General features: G+C 43.4%; 1 protein-coding gene across 3 annotated transcripts in view; it reads right to left on the bottom strand.

The window, feature by feature from the left end:
• Mkx (mohawk homeobox) overlaps positions 1–14140 on the bottom strand; it is a 202030-nt gene extending 187890 nt beyond the window's left edge. For 2 of the 3 annotated variants that reach the window (XM_057788133.1, XM_057788131.1), the window contains exons 1-5: positions 13963–14140; positions 11751–12023; positions 9949–10108; positions 3002–3155; positions 2277–2612 (exon numbers count right to left, since the gene is read on the bottom strand). In XM_057788133.1, the coding sequence (XP_057644116.1) occupies positions 2277–2612; positions 3002–3155; positions 9949–10108; positions 11751–11938 (838 nt within the window). In that variant the 5' untranslated portion in view covers positions 11939–12023; positions 13963–14140. Of the gene's footprint in view, positions 1–2276; positions 2613–3001; positions 3156–9948; positions 10109–11750; positions 12024–12864; positions 13041–13962 lie in introns of those variants that run through there. The other variant, XM_057788132.1, reaches the window with a different exon arrangement.
• Positions 14141–21311: the final 7171 nt, after the last annotated feature.

The raw sequence follows: 21311 nt of genomic DNA, 5'->3' as shown, positions 1-21311 counted from the left end.
TAATAGAGTCATATATGGATCTAATGTACATGGTAATTAGCAAAAGACAAGATCTCCTGAGTAAATTTGGAGCATTGGAACCATGGGAGAGGGTAAAAGGGGAGGGAAGAGAAAGGGAGAGGAGCAGAGAAAAATGTATAATTCAATAAAAACAATAAAAAAAAGATAAATGAGTTTCATAATACAAAAAAATGAACTAAATCTTACTGGAAAAGTTTCCAGTGACAGGAAGTTATCTACCTCATTCTTCTTTAAGAATTTAATTTAGATATCACTTCTGCTATGATGTTGGACACATGGTACTTAATAAATTCTGGGGGAATAACATCATTGTCAATGGTAGTAGCATAACCATAGAACATGATTGTTAGTGGTAAGATAAGTACAGGCAATGACTGATGGTGGTAGGATAACTACAGGCAATGACTGATGGTGGTAGGATAACTACAGGCAATGACTGATGGTGGTAGGATAACTACAGGCAATGACTGATGGTGGTAGGATAACTACAGGCAATGACTGATGGTGGTAGGATAACTACAGGCAATGACTGATGGTGGTAGGTTAATTAAAGGCAATGACTGATGGTGGTAGGATAACTACAGGCAATGACTGATAGTGGTAGGTTAACTACAGGCAATGACTTATGGTGGCAGGTGAACTACAGGTAATGACTGATGGTGGTAGGTTAGCTACAGGCAATGACTGAGGGTGGTAGGTTAACTACAGGCAATGACTTATGGTGGCAGGTGAACTACAGGCAATGGCTGATGGTGGTAGGTGAACTACAGGTAATGACTGGTGGTGGTAGGTTAACTAAAGGCAATGACTGATGGTGACAGGTGAACTACAGGTAATGACTGATGGTGGTAGGTTAGTTACAGGCAATGACTTATGGTGGTAGGTTAGCTATAGGCAATGACTGGTGGTGGTTGGTTAGCTACAGGTAATGGCTGATGGTGGTAGGTTAACTATAGGCACTGATTGGCAGTAGGATAAATACAGACAGTAGTATAGCTACAGACATTGATTAATGTTGGGTAACTATGGGCAATGATTGGTGGCAGTAGATACAAGAGGTGCCCCTCTTGAAACTCCTTGTGCAGGTTCAGCTGTGCTGTGCTGTTCAGTCAATGCTCAACTATAGTGTGTTCTTGGCTGGTTTTCTCATTGTGGTGTAACTGGCTAGGCTGAGTGCTTTACTGTCTCCAGATCTAACATTAGACTCATTCATTGGTGCCAGTCATTTAGGAGCCAGGCTGCATCAGTACTACATGTAAATCTCACCTATCCCTTGTTCCAAAGTAACTCTGCTCAAAGACTCCTTAAAAGCAAGTCCTGATGAACTAAAATCAAGATAGAAATTTTTACCAACCTGCTACTCCATCTGAATACTTTGGACATATAGAAATCAGCTCAATATTTCTGGAATGAATATAAAATCTTCAAAGTTACTTATCAGCCCAATTTGTACTTTCCAGGTATAAAAGTGAAGTTTCCAAAGAAAGTGGATCTAGGTTTGTGTTTTTCCTTCTGAAAATGCTGGCAGGTGTGTTAATTTGTATTAATTTCCTATCACTTCTAGCAATCGAAGTATGTAAAAGAAAAGATGGAACATTTGCATTGCTAGCCATAGTCCAGCACAATCCTTTTATGATTACTTATAAAGGAAGCATTGGCATCTTTTAAATATTGTTATTGTCAGGCAAGCAAAATAATTCAGAAGGAAAGCAAACTTGTTGCATGGGCATGAGGACCTGAGTTCAGATACCCAGCACCCACATAAAAAAGCTAAGCATGATGGGCCATGTGCCTGTAACCCCAGTGCTGGTGTGTCAGAGACAGGAGGATTTCTGGATCCAATGAGAGACCAAATCTCGAGGAATAAAGCTGAGAACAATAGAGGAAGGTATCTGGCACACATGGGGCCTTATACAGATGCACGCACAAAATATTGATTTCTTAATCAATACTATTATCACATCATCATGATTAAAATTATCTGTAAGAATGAATATTTTTAGCCTTACTATTAAAAAGCAAAGTATCTCAGGCTCTCTGAGACCATGATTGACTAACAAATATAGCCATTGCCAGTTTAAAAAAATCAAAAACTTTACACCAGAATTAATCATGGCAATCCATAATTATCTTATGCTAATTATGCAAATCAAGTATCTTCTGGCTTTCTTATATCTGTTATAGTAAATCCCTCTGCCACAGATTTCTATCTGTCTTACACAGGTTACCATAATTACAACAAAGCCTGGACTTACCTGTGCGATAGACAAAGTTGCCTTCAGTTTCTGATGACGACGGAGACACCAACTCTTCCTCAAATTCATTGGAGCTGAAAGATCCTGAATGGTTCCTTTGCCTTGTTTTTCCCATCATGGCAGTGCTTGTGGCCATGACGTGTCTCAAAGAGTCGTTGAGGTAACGGTTCAACAAGCTGCTCTTGTACTTGGGAGGCGCCGCGTAGTCCTCGGCTGCCCTCGACTCCGGCCTCACTCCCGCTTTTATCACTGAGTTCTCCCCTTTAATGACAGTGTGATGGGCAGGGGTGCTGTAGCCCACTTCGTTCGTGTGGTTTCTTGGGGGATTTTCTCCATCTAAGGGGAAAACGTCACCAACTAGTGTTTGCACATATTTTCCCTAGCTGCGCAACTGTCACAGTCATTAAAATATGCAAAATTGAAGAATATATGCCATATGCAGAATTATTTTTGATATATAAGATTAATTTTTAGGTAAAAGTAAACAGGAGCCTATGTAATTGTCCATAGGGTATTTAATTTTAAGGAAAATGCTTCCTCCCCACACATGACAAATCTGTAAACAGAGGGAATGGCTATAATTCCTGTTGCTTTGTAAGGATGAAGCTGCCTCATTAAAAAATAAATCTGTGGCACTACAATATTCGTGGTCAGCCATTAAGACAGCACCTAGGTGGACTTACATGATGGCAAAACAAAGACAGGAACACAGAGTCTGAACGAACCTTCAGAGCAGGAGTCCTCGCTGCTCACGCTGAGCCGCTCAGCGTTGCCTTGCACGTACTTGTTGTATAGCTTTATTCTTAAGGCCCAGCTCAAATCTGGCTGACGAACAGTGTTCTTCAGCCGACGTCTAGCATTAGCAAACCAATTGGACACCTACAACAGCATCAGTTTTTGAATTAGCAAAGCATTAAAACACGGCGATTATGCAATTACTTTCTTTTAAAGGATCCAAGGCCAGTGTTGCTGCTATACACCTGTGATCTTAGCTACTTGGGAGGCTGAGGCAGGAGAATCACTTAAGGCCAGGATTTGGGGTCAGCTTTGGGAAAAGCGGGAGGCACCATCTCAAGGGGAAAAGGGAGGGGAAAAGGGATGGAGGATAAATGATACAAGAATCCACAAACACAATGAGTGGAAATTTAATGCTGACGTTGAGTCAACCAACTTGTGTTGCCCTGAAATTTTAAAAAATAAGAAATCTTTCTGAGGATGTGCCAGTGTCCTGTTGGGGGAATGTCTAAGCTAAGGTACTAGAGACGCACACAGATGAAGGTTCAACAGGAAAACAAAAGGTGAGCATAAGACTTAAAGAAAGAGAGGGTCTGATTTGAGAGTTACAGGTTTAGAGGTTCACCTTCAGGCTAAGTTGTGAGTAGGCGAACTGAAGAGAGTTCAGGCCAAGCTCTGGAAGTCAATTAAGGAAACTAGACACTTAACATAGAAGTTAAAAAATGATCAAAGGTGGAGCCACCAGAGGAGTGGGGAAGGGGGGCCAGAACACCTGCTAGAAACTAAAAGTCTGCTGCTAGAAACATCAGTGAAGACAAAGAAATGACTTTTACTCTTCCTTCGAGCCATTGGATTCCTAGAGGATAAAATGTGCTGTCAGGATATGGACAGCATATATCTCTTTAAAAAATTAAAAGGACAAAATTTGCTTTTAAAAATATGAACTATACAAATATAATTTTTCTGTGAATTTGTTCCAGAACACAAATATATATAGTAATATTATATTATTACTATAATAGTTTGTGTGGCAATGTTTCCAGTAGAAAATTCTTTTGTTTCTTAGTCATACTATAAACTTATTTAGGGCATTTATAGTAGAGTATAAGTACTATAAATACAAATAAATATTTTTGTAAATACTCAAACTATAGTGATTACTGTTTAAAAAAGAAAAATTACATTTTTTCCTTGTCTAGCATGTATTTTTTTAATATAAAGTCAATATTGACTATATTCACATTGTCCCCTTCTACCGTGAAAAGCTGTCCTTTCACAGTGTGTACCAGATCCCTTCAAAAGTCTTAGTCATCAACTTCTATACCGGCCAAGCTAAACCATTGTGACTATGGTTCAGTGCTTCAAATTCTCAGTCTCTCCATCCTCCACACGTAGGCAACGTCCAGGAGTATTTGTTCAGCAAATATACAGGGAATAGCTATTGCATACTAGCTGTGGTTTAAAGTGCAGGTCTTGTAAAGAATATTAACACGCATACATGCACATGCACACACGTGTGCACGCAACACACACATACACACACACACAAATCTACAAATGTCACACCTGACCCTCTATAACAACAGTGATAATCTGAGACCAAGGTCAGTCATTCACTGTGGAAGCAAAGAGCTTCTGGTCACTACCTTTCCCTCCCTCCCCTCTGGTTCTCTCACTCACTGCCCACATTTTCATGAAATCCTCAGGATTATTAGTTGGGAACTTTAAAAACATTCTTTCAAACTTCCCTAGTTTCTATTCTGTTTTCTTAAATGGATCTTAAAAATGAACATCAAATTCAAATGTGATGCATTGTTTTGACTTAATCAATTTACTTCTTCAAGTCGTCACTAACGTCCTAATCACTAATGTGACTGTGGTATAATGAAAAGTGGCCAGGTTTTCTGTTCTGAATTATCTAAAAACATGGCATGCCATGTACATTTAGTTCATTCACTCCAACTCTTCCTGACCTTCACATACTTCATCCAGGGCTGGGATATGACGTAGTGGGAGAGCATTTGCCTAGCACATGCACAGCTCTGGGTTTTCTCCTTGGTGTGAAACAGACAGACAGACAGACCGACAGACAGAAAGACCTTCACCTGTTGTAAAATGGATCAGATAATTCCTAACATGTTCATCTTCTCTAAGAGGAGAGCTGTGAAGCAGCCGTCTATCCACCAGCCTCTCTGCGGCTCACTGTCCTACCTGCTTCCTAGTCCCAGCACTGTTTTGTTGGAATCAGTGTGTGAGTAGGCCTGTCTTTACACCCCTCACACAGAGGACCCAGCCTGCAACTTCTCCTGTGTTTATAGCACATTTTGTAGGACTCAGCTAGATCTTAACCAGTGTTCACTAACTTGTGTTATACACACATAATATGGTATAAACCAATCCTCATGTGTTATACACATATGATATGGCATAAAACCAATCCTCATGTGTCATACACATATGATATGGTATAAAACCCAATCTTGATGTGTTATACAAATATGGTATAAAACCAATCCTCATGTGTTATACACATATGATACAGTATAAAACCCAATTCTCATGTGTTATACACATATGATACAGTATAAAACCCAATTCTCATGTGTTATACATATATGATACAGTATCAAACCCAATCCTCATGACACTTTATATAGTAAAAGTGAAATGGCCTTCTAGTTAAAAAACAAACAAACATAATGCACTAATTATGTTTAATATAATAACTAAAATCATAGTGTACTATAATTCTAATGCATAAAAATGGAAGAATATTTAAGTGTTAAAGGGAATTAATTGGCTTTTCACAATTGGAGATCATCTACTTTTTAATGTGTTAAATATTCCTAGTTCTCAACCCATTCTAATGACATCACATGATTTTTCAGAAAGGTCAGTGATCTTTAGCACAGGCTTTTTCTAAACTTGTTTCATAAGTTTGACCAACACCAAATCTGCTAGCATACATATGCTGTCTGTATTTTATCACCAGAAATGTATAGTACAACTTACAGCTAAGTGCAGCCTGGGGTGTTTAATATTGACTTCTGTGAACAACTAATGGTTGGTAAATTTGCATATTTTGCATTTTTCCTCATTGATTAAATGTAAATTTCTGTGTCACTGACAGTAAAAATATAGACTCCCATTTTCGACATTTTACACTTACTTTGGATTCCTTCATGTGGTTGTGCATATTCTCTTACCAAAGGTAGATTCTGGAACAGCATTTTAATGTCAGAAGTGCTTTTAAAACTGCATATTTCACAGCAAAGGCTTAAAGAGCCAAGTATCTAGAAGCTGGAAGAGAAAGTGGTTTTCCAAACATCTTTACGAAAGGTGCTTAGGTGTGCTGTGTGAACAGAGAAATTCCAGTGTGAACACAAAGGAATGAGCTGGAGTCTCCCAGTTTTGAACATATTAAACTAACAAACCTAGTCTGGATTATTACGTAAATACTGGGGCTCTTCTCTCTGTACCAATAGCACTTGGAATGACATATAAGGCCTTGTCTAAGATTTTGTTGAATATGTAACAAGTATTTTCTCAGAATAAATACTCAACTACCAGCAAAAACAGCTAGACCAATGTTGGAAACAAATTTTTTGTAATGCTATGATTTTATCAAATGTTCATGAGTACATCACAGGAATGCGAGTTATATCACTGGAAAAGCAGTCTCAACACCCAAGCATTGTTCTTTGGAGCTCCATATCTTGTGATGATGCAAACTTTCCATCTCATACTATTTGTTATTGCTCCACGAAAGCACAGGCTATTACTATTTTAGGAATACATAGCATATTTTTATAATACGAACCAAATCAAGTATAAGATTTTGTTTGGTTGACACCAAAGCATGTCATAAAGAAATACTCTCCTTTTTATGCTCTCATAAAGATGATATGTGCAAAGAAAAGTTAAGCACAGTGATAGCAAATTAGGACCAAAATGTTAAGGTGAATGAATAACAAACAATATGCGAGAGTCACAAGATCATTAGTTAATTCATTTCCTCAGGGATGAAAATCTGTAGGTACTAACCAGTGTCCTCCAGGATTCTATGTATCAGAAAAGGTACTAAAACATATTTCCATCTTTTTACTTCTGTGCTTCAAGGGAGATTGCTGACCAGGTCTCAAACCTTCCCTCGGCAGTTCAAGAGGAGCAAAGGAAAGGAGAATTACAGAACAGGAAAAGTTTGATGCGCACTCAGAGGAAAATGTTAAATGTAAAATAAATGCTCAAACTTAAGATACTCTGTTGAGGAATAAAATAGTTATGGTCACAGCCTGTTGTAACAAGCCATGAGGAAGAAGCAAGAGCAGGCCCTGTAGTCAACAAGAATCATGAGTTCACACAGAAGCAAGGGCAGCTTTGACATCTGCCTGCAGGCATGCATGTGCCGTGTATTTGTAGACATTTTGAAAACAAAATGAGTCATACTTGTTCTTGTTCTGAAGTTAATAAGCTGTGTGTTCTCTGCTATGTTCTGAAACTAAAACAAGAGTTCCAGCTTCCCTGTAATTGTCAGAAAGACATTCTGGAAAGCTATGTGATTCGAATGCCGTTTCCCAGAAAAATGTTAATTGATCTACAAGCACGTAGGGATAGTGTGCTCCCCGGAGAGAGCCATGCTACGGTGTGAACCCCGTGAGTAAGACATGAGCACTCTTCTGAAGAAACCTCACTCCACAGGAGAAAAGTGACTCACAGGGAGAGACTGACTCAGGACACAAGCTCTATGTTTTTCCTCCAGAAGTGTAAAGTATTTGCATAATTTATACAGTTTCCATAAAGCTGGAATATACTTCGGATGTTTAATTCATGCTTGACTCATATAAATTCCTATATAAGTGGATGTGTGGGTATACATCACATATTACATATATCTTGTGCATATGCCATTGTCCATGGTGGAAAATAACTGAACCTAAGGTGGATTATAAATAAGATCCCTAAGTAGAAATTTTATACATTTCAAATTTTCCACTTATCATTTTAAAGTTTAAGAAATTTATCTTACTGAAAATAATAAAAATCATTGTTATACATGTATCATCTAATTGCAAACAATCTTTTCCTCACTTAAGAATTACATATTTTATGTTCTGAACTGTATAAAAGAATAAATAATTTTGAATGAAAAATTCACATAAATTAGAAAAATGTAGTCATGTTACCAAGATATAAGCGTGAAAGCAGTTATTTCTATTGAAGCTATGATTACAAGTGGCAAGTAACTATATAACTAAATTAAGAGTATAACTTTGCATTTCAGTTCATTCAAGCTAACAATTAAAATATAAAATTTGTCTCATAGCTACAAATGCTACTTTTTAATCACTAAACACTATTTTTAAAAACATGTCAAATAAATGTGCTTTACATATGAACAGCAGTAAAGCCACGTGATCATCCAGAATAATGTAATTGATTGTAGAACTTTCTGCTAGAATTCATGCTTCTCTGTAAGTGGACGTATGTCTAGAATAAGTGACAGGCCTGTTCAAGTTAATATTGAAGCATATGCATTTGTTTTCATAAGTCAAGTTTTTCTTATTGTAATAACTATTTAGAAAACTGCTTTTGCAAGGTTCACAGTTTTGTGTTAAACAGATCTCAAGCCAAGACTGAGGAATTAGTTTCTGTCTCCAGTGCTGTGGCAAATCACCATTATTACAATTTCCTGTTGATAGGAAAGAAAGCAGATGTTTCTCTCTAAAACTGTTTTCTGAAAATAAGCAGAAAAATACATGTTGGAATTTTGTGGAGACTTGTTACAAGCCAGGGCAAATGCTTTGTCGAACTTTCCAGTAATTCTTAAATGAAACTGGAAATACTCTGGAAAGAGATTTTTATGTTATCGAGTGCAGCTTTATTTTGGATCTCACAGCGTCCTCACATGTTTGATGAGATGTCCAAACTTTCTCACTTGTGCTACTATAATATATGTAGCTTTCCCGCTCACCCTGCGGCCTCCTTTTCCTAAATCTGTTGTTTACACCGAAGTTCACATCACTATGTAAGGAAAATTGCAGTGTAACGGGAAAGCATTTGCTCTGGGATTTGTCCCTCTATCCTTTACCCACAGCTGCCCTGCATCTTGGTAAAAATCGGAGTAATGGCTTTGTACGGACGGTTTGGGGGAAGATTGTGCTCAGAAAAGCTAATTAAACAAAAACAGTGTTTGTCCACTAGGGAAAAAAAAAAACACGCTGGCATGATTTCTCTACAACTGACAAAGTGAACCGGCCACTCACAATCTGAAATCTTCTCTCCTCAGCTCAGGAGAAAACAGTGTGTGCCACGAAGAGGCTGCCTTCTTCCCAGCTTTCTAGCTTTCTGGCTTACCTCTGAATAATGGCTGTTCTTACTTAATCGGAATCTGTAGTGTGCTTTAACTTGGGTTCCAATATGCACCCTCAGGCCCCGGGTTCTCAAAGCTGGACAAGCATCTTCAGCACCACCTACGAACTTGTTAGACATGCATTTTATGGCCCCGCCCCGGAACTACACAATCAGGAACGATGAGCAAAGCAGGATGCAACAATCTGTGCTCTAAGCAGACTCCCTAGTAACTGACAAACACTAAAGACTGAAAACTATGGTGGGTTGCACCACCCTTATACATCGCCGGCTCTGAATCCAGACCATACCCATCACCTTCTTACCACATTCCAGCAGGCCTTCTATTCCCGCCACCCACAACAATGCATCACACAAACTCCTTCTGAACCCAATCATTCGCACCAAGGTGATTGTTAGGGGTGAAATCTCTTTTCTACGATAGCACCTGGCACCTGTGCCTAGCCCTCATCCTCCTCCGCAACAGAAACCAGGGTATCTGGGACCCGCCTGGTCACCATCCTTCCTGCGTTTCTGCTCCTCAGCCGCTGGCGCGGAGGGAAGACCCCGGCTTGAGGGTCTGGATTACCTGCACTAGTGTCATCTGCGAACCGAGGGCCAACAGTATCTTCTCGGTCTTCGTGGGGTAAGGGTTGTCACGGTGCTTATAAAGCCACTGCTTAAGAGGCCGCGCCATGTCTTGCAGGGCCTGTCGCTTGTGCCTCACCTTCCCTCCATTCTGTCGAACCCTGGCACATGCGGAGAGGAGAGGGACGTGTTAGTGGCACCTTTTTGGTGGCCCAAAGGACTACATGATAGGTCGTATTTCTATGATGTCAGCACCAAGCCTAGGCTTAACTGAACCCCACCCCCAGCAATCCTGGCTCTCTATCCTTATGCATCTCAACTCTAAGAGCCCCCACAGTTGGGGCAAAGCAAGAAAAGGAAACCCACAACTTTTCACTTCTCGGTGGGAGCACTGGCTCCCGTGCATCTCTCTAAATAGCCTGTTTGACCACGGGGTACTGTGCCAGTGCAAGGCCTTGATCCCAGCAAGGCAGAATTGCAGGGGTAGGGACAAATGCCACGTGGAAAACTATTCTCTAGACTGCGGATCTGGATCCAGAGCTAACTGATCCTTCCTTCGCCTGCTTCTATAGACCATCACGAGGCTCTGGCCTCAGGGGGAGGGTTGGCCCTCTAAGTCCTCTTGCTAAGGTCCTGGGACTGCTGGTTCGCCAAAGGTCAGGGAACACTACTCCAAAGGTGGAAACAACAGCCTAGACTCCCTTTTTCATTTGATCCTTTGGAAATGCAAGAAGCTGGGAAAACAGCAGACCCTACAAAGCAGTCTAGAGCCTCTTTCCCTCTTAGGAAGAGTGGGACGTGTGAAACACCGTCCCAATAGGTGAAGGTTTGTAAAAGACGCTAGAAAAGCAGACTTCCAAGAGGAGCAAATAAAGCAACCATCACTCTAGAGTTGGTATGGGGTGATGCGCTCCCGAGAGGCTCCGGGAGGTGTCGCCGCACAACTGCCAGCGCTCCCAGCCCAGTCCCCGCTCCAGCGCCTGCGCCCCTGCCTCCCGGACGTCAGCTTCTAACTCTTTGAAATGCAATTCCATCCTCGCTGACTGGTTGTACAGTTTGAGACAACCTAATCTCTATTACTAAGCATCAGTGCGGCAAAACAAGCAGCCGGTGTTGTGGTTTAGGAGGAAGCCGGCCGCTTTAGGAACTGCCAAGACCTGGCCGGGCATACACTACCCTACTGCCACACTGCAGATGGCTCACCCCAAAGCTCCCGGACGACGACAACCCGCTTAACCCTAGAAACCGAAAGCCGGCAGGTCTGCAGCCTCCTCCTCCGGGCTCGCCGCGGACTCCGCCGAGCTATGAGCGTCAGGGACGCCATATGGGAACCGACCTAGCCCCAGGATGGGAACCAACATAGTCCCGGTATGGGAACCGACCTAGTCCCAGGCCAAGGGAACCTTGAGGCCAAGGTGACATCCTCCCGTGACGGAGACCTTACCTGGGACCAACTGTCTGTTTGACTCTGACTTTACTCAGGCACAGAGTACAGCACTCAATCTACTCCCTCGATACGCAGAGAAAGCAAGAAACTACGCCAGGTCACAGATTGCCAGGGACCTCTAGGTGTGGGAGGACTGGGCACCAACTCAATTTCCACCAAGTCTCTTTTGAACTGTTCTACGGAATTAGTCCCTCCCGTTTTGAGAAGGTAAATCCTTAAGAATCGGGTGTTTGAATCCAGGAGGGAAGCTGCAGAGCCCCTATTCCCAAATTTTAGTTTGCGCTTCACACACCCTCCCCGCAACTCGCCGCTCCTACCCTCCGGACTCCCGGGTCCGCACAGGCCGATGAGCATACCCAGTCCTCCGGTGTCTCAGGCCGAGGTTGTCCTTGAGGGGCGGGCCATCTGGAATGCCCACCTCGGGGCGTGTGTGTGGATTGTCCAAGATGCCACCGTATGGCCTGCTGCCACGTTCCCGCTCTGGGGTACCTCGGTCCTCAAAAAGCACCGCTCCCCCGAGCTTGTTGAAGACGATGGTGTTCATGGTGCGGGTTGGCAGGGATCCGCGCGCGGCCTTGCTGCAGCGCGTTGGAGCCGGGTTCCAGGAACTCCGCAGCAGGGCTCCGGTTCTAGAAGATCAAGGCGCATCACGTTACTCCCGACTGTGCTCAGGTTCCCACAGCTCAGGAGCCCTGAACGTGATGGGGACTCCGGGGCTGCTGAGCTGAGGGCCAGGGCTGGATTGCTGCTGGTAGACTAGTGAACGGCCTTCTTCAGCACCAGGCTACCTACACAGCACTCCTGGGACAGGTCCCTTGCCTTCTCCTCTGGGCAGTCAAGCTCCCACACCTCTAGGAACTTCAAACAGAAATAATTTACCTACCGAGGTAAAGAACGCAGTTTCCAAATGAACTTTTCAGTCTCTAATAGACACACAATTAGGACAGCGAAACAGAATTAGAATAAAAAGAAAAAGAAGGAGGAGGAAGAGGAGAAGGAGGAGAAGGAAGGGACATTCGTTAAGCACCACACAGAATAAAGCCTCTTCTAGGGTAAGCAGAAGGAGTTGGAGGGACGAGACGATTTTGGGTAACACGAATAATTGCATCCCCAAGGGCGGGTCAGTGCGTCCCAGGTCTTGGTGTTAAGGGATGCCCATGTTTTCTAGATCTTGGACCATATAGAGGAGTCCCCTGCTTCTTTCGGTTAAAGTTTCCCGCTGAAATAAGGACAGCGGAGAAAGTTAGTAGAACCCCAAACAAGAAAACTAAATGGTCTCAGGTCAAATGTATAACAAATTCCCCCATTTTTCTGGGGCGCTCAAAGCGAAGGCGCCAGGACCTGGGTTTCTGAGGATTACAGTTCTTAGGAATTGGAGCCCATTTCAGAAGTCTGAAGCCTCCTAGCAGGCAGTGACCCCCGCACCTTTCAGATTGCGGCCACCGGCCTTCCGGACAGCTCGCAGCTCACCTCTGGAGTTGGAGCGTTTTGGAGGCCTCAGCCCGCCAGGTGCGGGCATCCGGAGCAAGGCCGCACCACCGCAGAAAAACTGCAATATCGCCGCGAGATCTGGACCATGCCCAGCGGTGAGATCTCCCCCTTGGCAACTCCTGGTATCTCGGTCTACTCCGAGCCTTTCACATAGAGTTGCCAGCACCCCCTCAACACACATATCCTGCTTCTCGAGTGCGCAGCGCCTACACTCGCCTACGCCCCCTGCCCCGCCCTCTAGTCACTGCAGTGGCGGCCACACGCAACACTTAGGAAAAGCCACAGCGACTAAGCGACGGCCACTGTCAGTGTTGGTATGGAAAGTGAAGTCAGATCCGTGTTGGCCGCAGCGTTGCGCCCTAGGGCTGAATCCTGAGCAGATATGTACCGGTCGGGGTGCGCATACAGCCTTGGCGATAAGAGTCAAAGCAAGTTTGTGAACCGGGCGCCCCTGTTTCGACGATTGGCGATCACGCCTCTTTGCTGGTGAGGCGTCCTTCCCCGACACTCCACCTCTTTCCACACAGCCCAGTCCTAGACACAACAGCGCCTTTTCTCTAGCAAAGTCATGGTGATGTTTGCTATCTAGGACCTTTCCCACAGACTGCAAACACCGCCACGGTCCAGGTCTGCAACTGCGGGCGCGGTGGCGGGAGGTTGACATACGTCCTAGATATCCGAACCATTACAATGGGTCGGTGTGGGGCGTGGGGGCAGTTAAGACCTATAATTCCTAATTCTTCCTTGGTCCCGTGAAAGGTCCCTTACAACCGATTTCTGCTCTTGTGCTCTGCACTTACCCAGATTTTTCCTAGCTGTGCTGGGGAGCGCGCTCCGTGCGGAACTGGTCCGTGGATAATTAGAAAGCAAAGCAAAGGCGGCCAGGTGGGCTGCCAACTGGTTCCCAGATCCTCCCTCCAGCCTTGACCAACATCCAGGAGCGCTCCCCACTCGACCTCAGACAGAGGTGGGGGGAGGGGAGGGCAGAACCCCGGCGTGCTGGTTGCTGGGGAGCAGCTGCGACTCAGCCTGGGCGAGCCTGGGGCTGGGCGCAGGGGAGGGGACCCAGGGCCGTACCTGTGGCCGCGGAGCCCTCAGCCAGCGGCTGGCTGTCCCTCCTCAGAGCTAGGCACACTCCCATCCCCGACGCATGTTCTCGGCGAAGGCTTCGACGAGCTCAACGCTGCCACCGCCGTCGTCTCGGCTTTATTTACCCAAACGGACGCTCGCGGCCCGGGACCCGGAATACCGAGGCCTTCTCATGTTTCCTGACTGCCTGGTTCAGCCCGCGAACATCTCGTGGGCGCAGTATCCATGTTCCGGGGCAGCGGGAGAGGAAGCGATCGCGCCCGCCTGGCCGCAGGAGCTGCAGTTAACCCCTCGCGGAGAAGCTGCGGCTGGCCGCTCCCCGAGCCCCGGGCAGCAGCATTCTCCCAGCGGGGCGCCGCTCCGCTAGCTCTAGCCTCGCAGTGCCAGGAAAACAGGCTTTCTACTTCCTTCTCAGGGGAGTAATCCAAGAAGCTGCCCGAAGCCTGGGGCTCCAGAGGTCGCGGTGGTGCAAATCCTGTGTCTTAGCTGCGCCCTGTGCTGGAAATGTCACCATGCGTGGCTGGACGCGAAAAGGTCGCGGAGATGCACCAGGTGTTTCCCTTCTGATTAGCTGGAGGTTAGAGTTTCTGGTACCCAGCAATCTCTCTTGGTGTCATTGGGCTGTCCAGCGAAGTCCAGGCCATGGAGGTCAAGGCAAGGAAAGCGCGTGCTTCTCAGGACAAGCTCTAAAGAGGTAGGGGTGTGGAAAGGCAGAGGTGGGGCGAGGCGAACTCAGGTGCCCCTGCTACTGTAGTCCAGGTTGCAGGAGATTAAGCTTGGGACGTTGGATCTTCAGGTTGGAACCTAAAGGCATCTGGAGTAAGGAGAAAGAGCAACTACCACAAGCTCTATGCGGTGTGTTGTAATCACTGCCACAGAACTTGTGCAAAACTTGTGGCAGTTTAGAGAGTCCGCGAAGTGGAGCATCAAGTCGCCTGCTAGGATGGCTGGGTTCTGCTGCTCTTGCTACCGTCCATTTCTTTTAAGAGCTAAAGCAGACTTTTGAAAATCTAACAGAATTAGCATCATTTGAACCTTTCTCCCTTAACATGGCCATGCAGAGCAGAGCCTCACCTAAGAGTCCACATTTTTTTGTGCTCCAGAAGCGGCTAAAATATATAATAAAGCGGCTATTTCCAAGACAAACCGCACTCTCTATTCTTCAATCTCCTCAATGAGTGGTTAGCATGGCACAATCTAAATCAGAAAGGAGGGTGGCTTTTCATTTTTGTGGGCCAGGCAGATGCGCACTATGGTTTGATCGCATTTTGTGCTGTTCCCGGATTTCTGTTATATAAGGTTTCTTGATCGCATTCGCTGTCTTTCCCTCTACGCTTGTGCAGTGGGTTGAGGACAGGCTCTCCAGTTCACAGAGGCCACCGCAGCGGCTTAAACAGCAGGGACACATCTTAACATTTTAGACACCCCTTTTCTGCCAGCAAGTTTCACAGCAGAGGCAGGCACAGCTGACAATCCATAGGAAGAAAGAGCCCGTTCTCTTCCGTGGTTCTCTGTGTGAAGATGGTCAGTAGGCACTGGTATGAACACAGTTCCAACCTTCCCTTCTGACTTCCATTCTCGTCAATTGCCTTTCCCTGGGGCGATGGCGAATGTGATCATAATTTCATAATATCCTACTGGTTTACGGAGCTGTGTGCTACAGTAATGCTAATGTAGTGCAGAACAAGGCAATTTTGTCAATTTTTCTTAGTATTTCAATGTATTTACATGCATTAAAAAATCCAGGTACTTCACGATACATTGGCTGGTTAGTCCTCCCCATTAGATATACAGACTTCTTCTTCTTCTTCTTCTTCTTCTTCTTCTTCTTCTTCTTCTTCTTCTTCTTCTTCTTCTTCTTCTTCTTCTTCTTCTTCTTCTTCTTTTTCTTTAAAAAAAGCAACTTTTATTTGTTACAGACACACACACCTTCGTCTCAGGTGAGGTCACTGAAAAGTAATATCACATCTCCTTTCGATCGGGGCTTAATGGTTAGGGTCTATTTCTCAATGGAGGAACAGTAGAGGGCTCTTGTTAAAAATGAAAGTGTCTTCCGAATAGTTCCAGGCTGCAGCCTGTGTGCAAGTGGGAAACGTATTCCTTTACAACAGCCCAGACACTTTTATCATATCATATGAAATTCTACCTTTTCCTAAATTGATTTTTACTCAGACTCTCGCATTGTTTCCCCATTCCTGTCTGTGAAGCGTTTGCTGTATTGCCAACCCCAGATGTGAAAGTTGCCTTTTTAGGCAGCTGTTGCTAGAGTGAAGGAAATGTAGAAGGTGCCCTATGCTCTAGGGAAGGAGGGAAACAAGCTCCAGCTCAGAAGGCAGAAAACCAGAGGCCTAAACTTAATTCTGGTTAATTCGATGCTGGTTTAGCCTGAATTTACTAAAGTGTAAAACAATAATGAGAGGTTTATTATAAATTTTCCTTACACTATTTCTATTGCTTTTTTTTAAATGTGGAATTAACAGTGCCATTTCTGAAATTAAAAAGATGTTAAAGGACATTGGGCAATTTTTTTAACTGTTTTATTAACTTAGGATATAATTACAGATATATATTATTTTCACCTTACAGTGTGTGTGTGTGTTGTTGTGTGTGTGTAGGTGTTGCTTTTGATATTTTGAGATTTATACCAAGGTACCTTTCAGAATTATCGTTGGTCAAAGTGCTTGGGGAGAAAAAAGTATTTTTAAACTCACTTTCCCACTTTAAAACGTACAGGCAGAGAATGAACAAATGCTATAAGAGACTCCATTTCTACTCAAATGTTTTAAGATAGCAAGGGCGTGAACAATAACCAGGCTCACTTCACAGTTGGCCTAGCTGACTGGAGAATCCAGAAGTTGGTGCTCTGGAAGATGAGTCCAGTGGGAAAGGCGGTAATAGGAGTAGATTCCGAAAGGTGTCCCTGGATGCCCATGGCTCATTTCCAATTTAACTGCATAAATAGCAATGGCTGGAGAGTGGGGCCTTTTCCGTTAGTTATTCTTGAGAATAGCAGATAGCCCAAGTGCGCCTTCGCCTTGCATTCTTCAAAGAAACCACCAAAATGTGAGTGCTGCCCTATATACACATCCTTCATTGCCTTCACATACAGGATTAGAAACATGTTAGTTTTCCTTTCAGTCTGTAAATAAATTAGACCAAGAACATGCACTCTCACACCAATGCTGAACAAAATAGCTTGCTACTAAACCGAAGTCTGATGTCATAGAGAACTTCCGTGCACACCATGTATAACTGCAGATCCTTTCGAATGGTCACACGATGCTCTACAATTTGTCCAGCTCTTCCCACACAGGCATTTCCGCTCCAGTTCTCATTTTTATAAAATTTCTATGCATTCTTGTATATGATTCTTCCTATTCATGCTTAAGCATCTTTTCTATAAATAGCTTACATGGTAGTAGAGAAGTAGACAGTTTTTCAATTATAAATTAATCAAAATTTCCATATTTATTTTTCATTTTATGTCTTTTTCCTACCTCACCTCACCCCAACCCAACAATACACAGACACCCCGAGGACCCTTTTCCTCGTATAATATGCAGTATCTGTAGTCCAATGTTTGTAATATGCTTGGACAGATAGAGAAAAGTTTCTCATTGTTTGAGAACCTTTTCTTTATTATTATTGTTAATAGAAATATTTTGACTTTTTGTGGTCCAGGCTGGCTTTGAACTCATGAGACTTCTTCCTCAGACCCCTTACTTCTAAAATTACAGATATGCAGCACCGTGGCTTGAGAAGCTCTTTGATTTTTTTAAATCAAGTTACATTTCCTTATTCTTTTAGATGGCTTACTGATTTAGAAAGCTTGTGTGTATGTATGTGTATATGTGTGTGTGTATGTGTGTATGTATGTGTGTATGTATGTTATGTGTGTATGTATGTGTGTGTATGTATGTGGGGTTACATATAATAAATGTCTTGTTGACTCTGTGCTTCCCTTTTAACCCTGCTGTCTTTGTCTTCTGGAAAGTTTAAGCATGACCCGTATATCAGTTTTTCTTTTTGTAATATTTGGTTTTGTCTCCTAAGAGCAGTCTCTGCCTACATCTCTTACTGAAGAAATTTTTCTTTCTCATTTTCCTTTTTAAAAGATGTATCTTATTTTTACGTGGTGTGTGTGTGTGTGTGTGTGTGTGTGTGTGTGTAGCTTAGTGAGTGTATGCCACATTAGTGAGGACTTACCATGGGGGTCAGAAGAGATTGTTAGACTCCCTGTAGCTGGTGGTCAGGTGGTTGTGAAACACTCAGCATAGGTGCTGGGAACCGAACCCCGGTCCTGCTGCAGTCTGCACTCTGAACCACTGAGTCACATCTGTAGCCCCCCTACACTTCCTTTTAATATGGTTAAAATTTGTTTACATTTGACTCTTCAATTCTTCTGAAACTTAGTTGTCTTGTTATATAGAGACACAAATTGATAGTTAAAAGTTTTCCATTGAGTATCTGGGTAGCCCATTGAATTTAGGGGATTTCTCCCCATTAATTTGAAGTAACTTTTCTGTTTCTGGGGAGTCCCTTTCCAGGTGTAGGCTGCTCTGAGACTGAGAGACACCACAGAATGACCAGGGTGTTCTAATATGTTTACTCTTCAGATTTTAGAGCTGTCTTATATTCTAAAAACGTTCACTATTATTCCATCTGTTATATCAGGACCCAGCACTGGCAGGCGTCCTGTCTGTGACTCTAATGCAGATGTTCGGGCTTGCCTTTTATCAACTCAGAAGCAGGACAATAGTTTCAGCAGATGTTCCTGGAAGTCAGGGGCACCAGCACTCAGCTTTTCAGTGACAAGGAAGTGATTGGTCCCTATGTGGGGTAAGATGGGGTTGTTGGTACAGTATTTAGTAAACTGCCTCCTTCTCTTTGCTTAGTTTTCCATGGACATTAGCTATTTTTTTCACACAAAGCATCTAATCAAGATAAGAGCTTTATTAGTATTATAATATTAGATTTTTATTTCATATGTGTAAGTGATTTGCTTCCCACATGTATGTCTGTGCACCAAATACATGTCTGGTACCTGAGAAGTCAAAAGAGGGCATCAGAGTCCCTTTGACTAGAGTTGTTGGAAATTGAATCTGAGTTTTCTGCAAGAACAACAAGAGCTTTTAACTGCTGAGCCATTTCTCCAGTCCCAATAATTAAAAAAGATTTTTTTTAAAAGACAGAGTCTCACTATGTAACCCAGGTTGGCCTCAAACCCAGGATCCTCCTGCTTCATCCTCCTGAGGGCTGAATATAGCTATGTACCACAGTGCCTGCAAGATAAACATCTTTGAGAATATTTGTCAGTCAAATTTACGCCGTCCCTTTAAAAATGAAAGTATTTTGTCATTGTAATTAAAATATGTATATATATAATAAAAATAATAAGAAATCAATAAACTGAGGCCCAAATGCAGTGTCTTATTCTATTTCATAGATGTTGAAAGAGGTCAGAGGGAATCCCTGCACAGCATTCAACAGCTAGGAACTTAGGATGGATAGCATGGAGCCTGCTATGTTGTGCACAGAAAACACAGCTACATTGGTGTCCTTTGGGGATCTGGAAGCACTCCAATAGTAAAATTATGTCCCTTGAGAAACAATTTTCCTTTATGTCAAAAGTGGTTATGCTTATAGTCCTGACTACTATGAAGAGGTTGGGAGGATTATTTGAGCCTAGGAGTTGGAGGCCTGGTCAGTGCAGTCAAACCCTATCTTGGATGACAGGACAAAAGGGAGGAGGGAAGGAAGGGAGGGAGGGAGAGAGGGAGGAAAGGAGGGAGGGAGGGAGGGAGGGAGGGAGGCAAAGAGGGAGGAAGGAAGGAAGGAAGGAAGGAAGGAAGGAAGGAAGGAAGGAAGGAAGGAAGGAAGGAAGGAAGGAAGAAACTTAGTGTAATGAATATAGCAAAACTTGAGCCCTTCCTAGTACGGAATCTAATGGATGTCAGATAACAAGATTTTAAATTTTAATTCCTGTGTATATAATTCAGGGTGTTCCAGAATTTCACAGGACTTCCCAATCTAGACTCTCTGATTTCATCTTATAGTTGCACCAGTATCTATGTATAAAATATCGGAGTAATAGCATCAGTGAAGTGACTGTGACTGTGTCAATCTGTGTAGCTTACAGGTTATCCCCGCCCCCCCGCCCCCCCCCCCCCGCAAGTCAGCCTAGAAACTTCTAGTGGCTTCCCTTTGTGTTGAGTGAGGGAAGGGAAGGATTGAGTAGTCCTTGTCTTATAGCACAACAATCCTACTAGAATTTAAATCTAGTAACTAGATTAAGACCATTTGCCAGGCCACGGTGGCACATGCCTTTAATTCCAGCACTCAGGAGGCAAAGGCAGGTGGATTTCTGAGTTCAGGGCCAGACAGACACAGTGAGTTCCAGGACAGCCAGGGCTACACAGAGAAAAGTCTGTTTTTGAAAAACAAAATAAAACAACAAAAAGAAAGGAAGGAAGGAAGGAAGGAAGGAAGGAAGGAAGGAAGGAAGGAAGGAAGGAAGGAAGGAAGGAAGGAAGGAAGGAAGGAAGAAAAGGAAAAGAGTATATCTACCATAACAACTAGTTAATCCTGATTCTGTCAATCAAGGTGAGAGATCACCCTAAAGGCAGGTAGCACTGTTTTCTGTGCTTGGTTTATATAAAGTTGAAACTGAACTCAGCAGCAGTGGCTCATGGCTCTTTCTTGCCCATAATCTGTCTTCAATTTAAATCTAACCTTTTTTATTTTTAAACTTTCATATGGTACATTTCTACCCTGCCTCCAATTCTTTCTATGTTCACTCTACTCTATCACTTCTTTTCAAGTCATAACCTTTCTCCTCCTCTTCCTCCTCCTCCTCCTCTTTCTCCTTCCCCCTCTCTAAACCCCCCCTCACACACACACAATTCACAATTTACTGATTCCATCTAGTGTTGCTCATGTATATGCGTGTTTAGGACTAAAGAGCTTGGGTATCCTGTTGGCCATTGGCTCCTCCTCGGAGAAGAGCAGCTCTGATTGCTTGCAGCTCTCCCTCTAGGTGTGGAGTCTGTGAGTGTTTCCCTTTTCACACTGGCATATCAACTGGGGCTATCATTATGGGCTATTTAGGCAACTGTGTTATTGAGATTTTATTGGTGCAACATCCCTGTTCTGTATAGAAGAAAGTATCTCATAGCAGTCAGAGCTGGTCTTTTAGGGAATTCTAGGTCTTATTAAGTTGACAACCAATATTAACAATCACAAAGATATTTCCAAATTCAGTTGCATTGGGATTCAACATATGATTTTTGAGAAGAAAATATCCAGTGCATAGCAGACCATGACCATTGCCTGCTGAC

Source organism: Chionomys nivalis, chromosome 13 (genome assembly GCF_950005125.1).
Source record: "Chionomys nivalis chromosome 13, mChiNiv1.1, whole genome shotgun sequence".
In the NCBI taxonomy this organism is placed as follows: domain Eukaryota; kingdom Metazoa; phylum Chordata; class Mammalia; order Rodentia; family Cricetidae; genus Chionomys; species Chionomys nivalis.
Note: the sequence above shows the minus strand (reverse complement) of the source record. Positions and strands in the feature narration are given on the sequence as shown.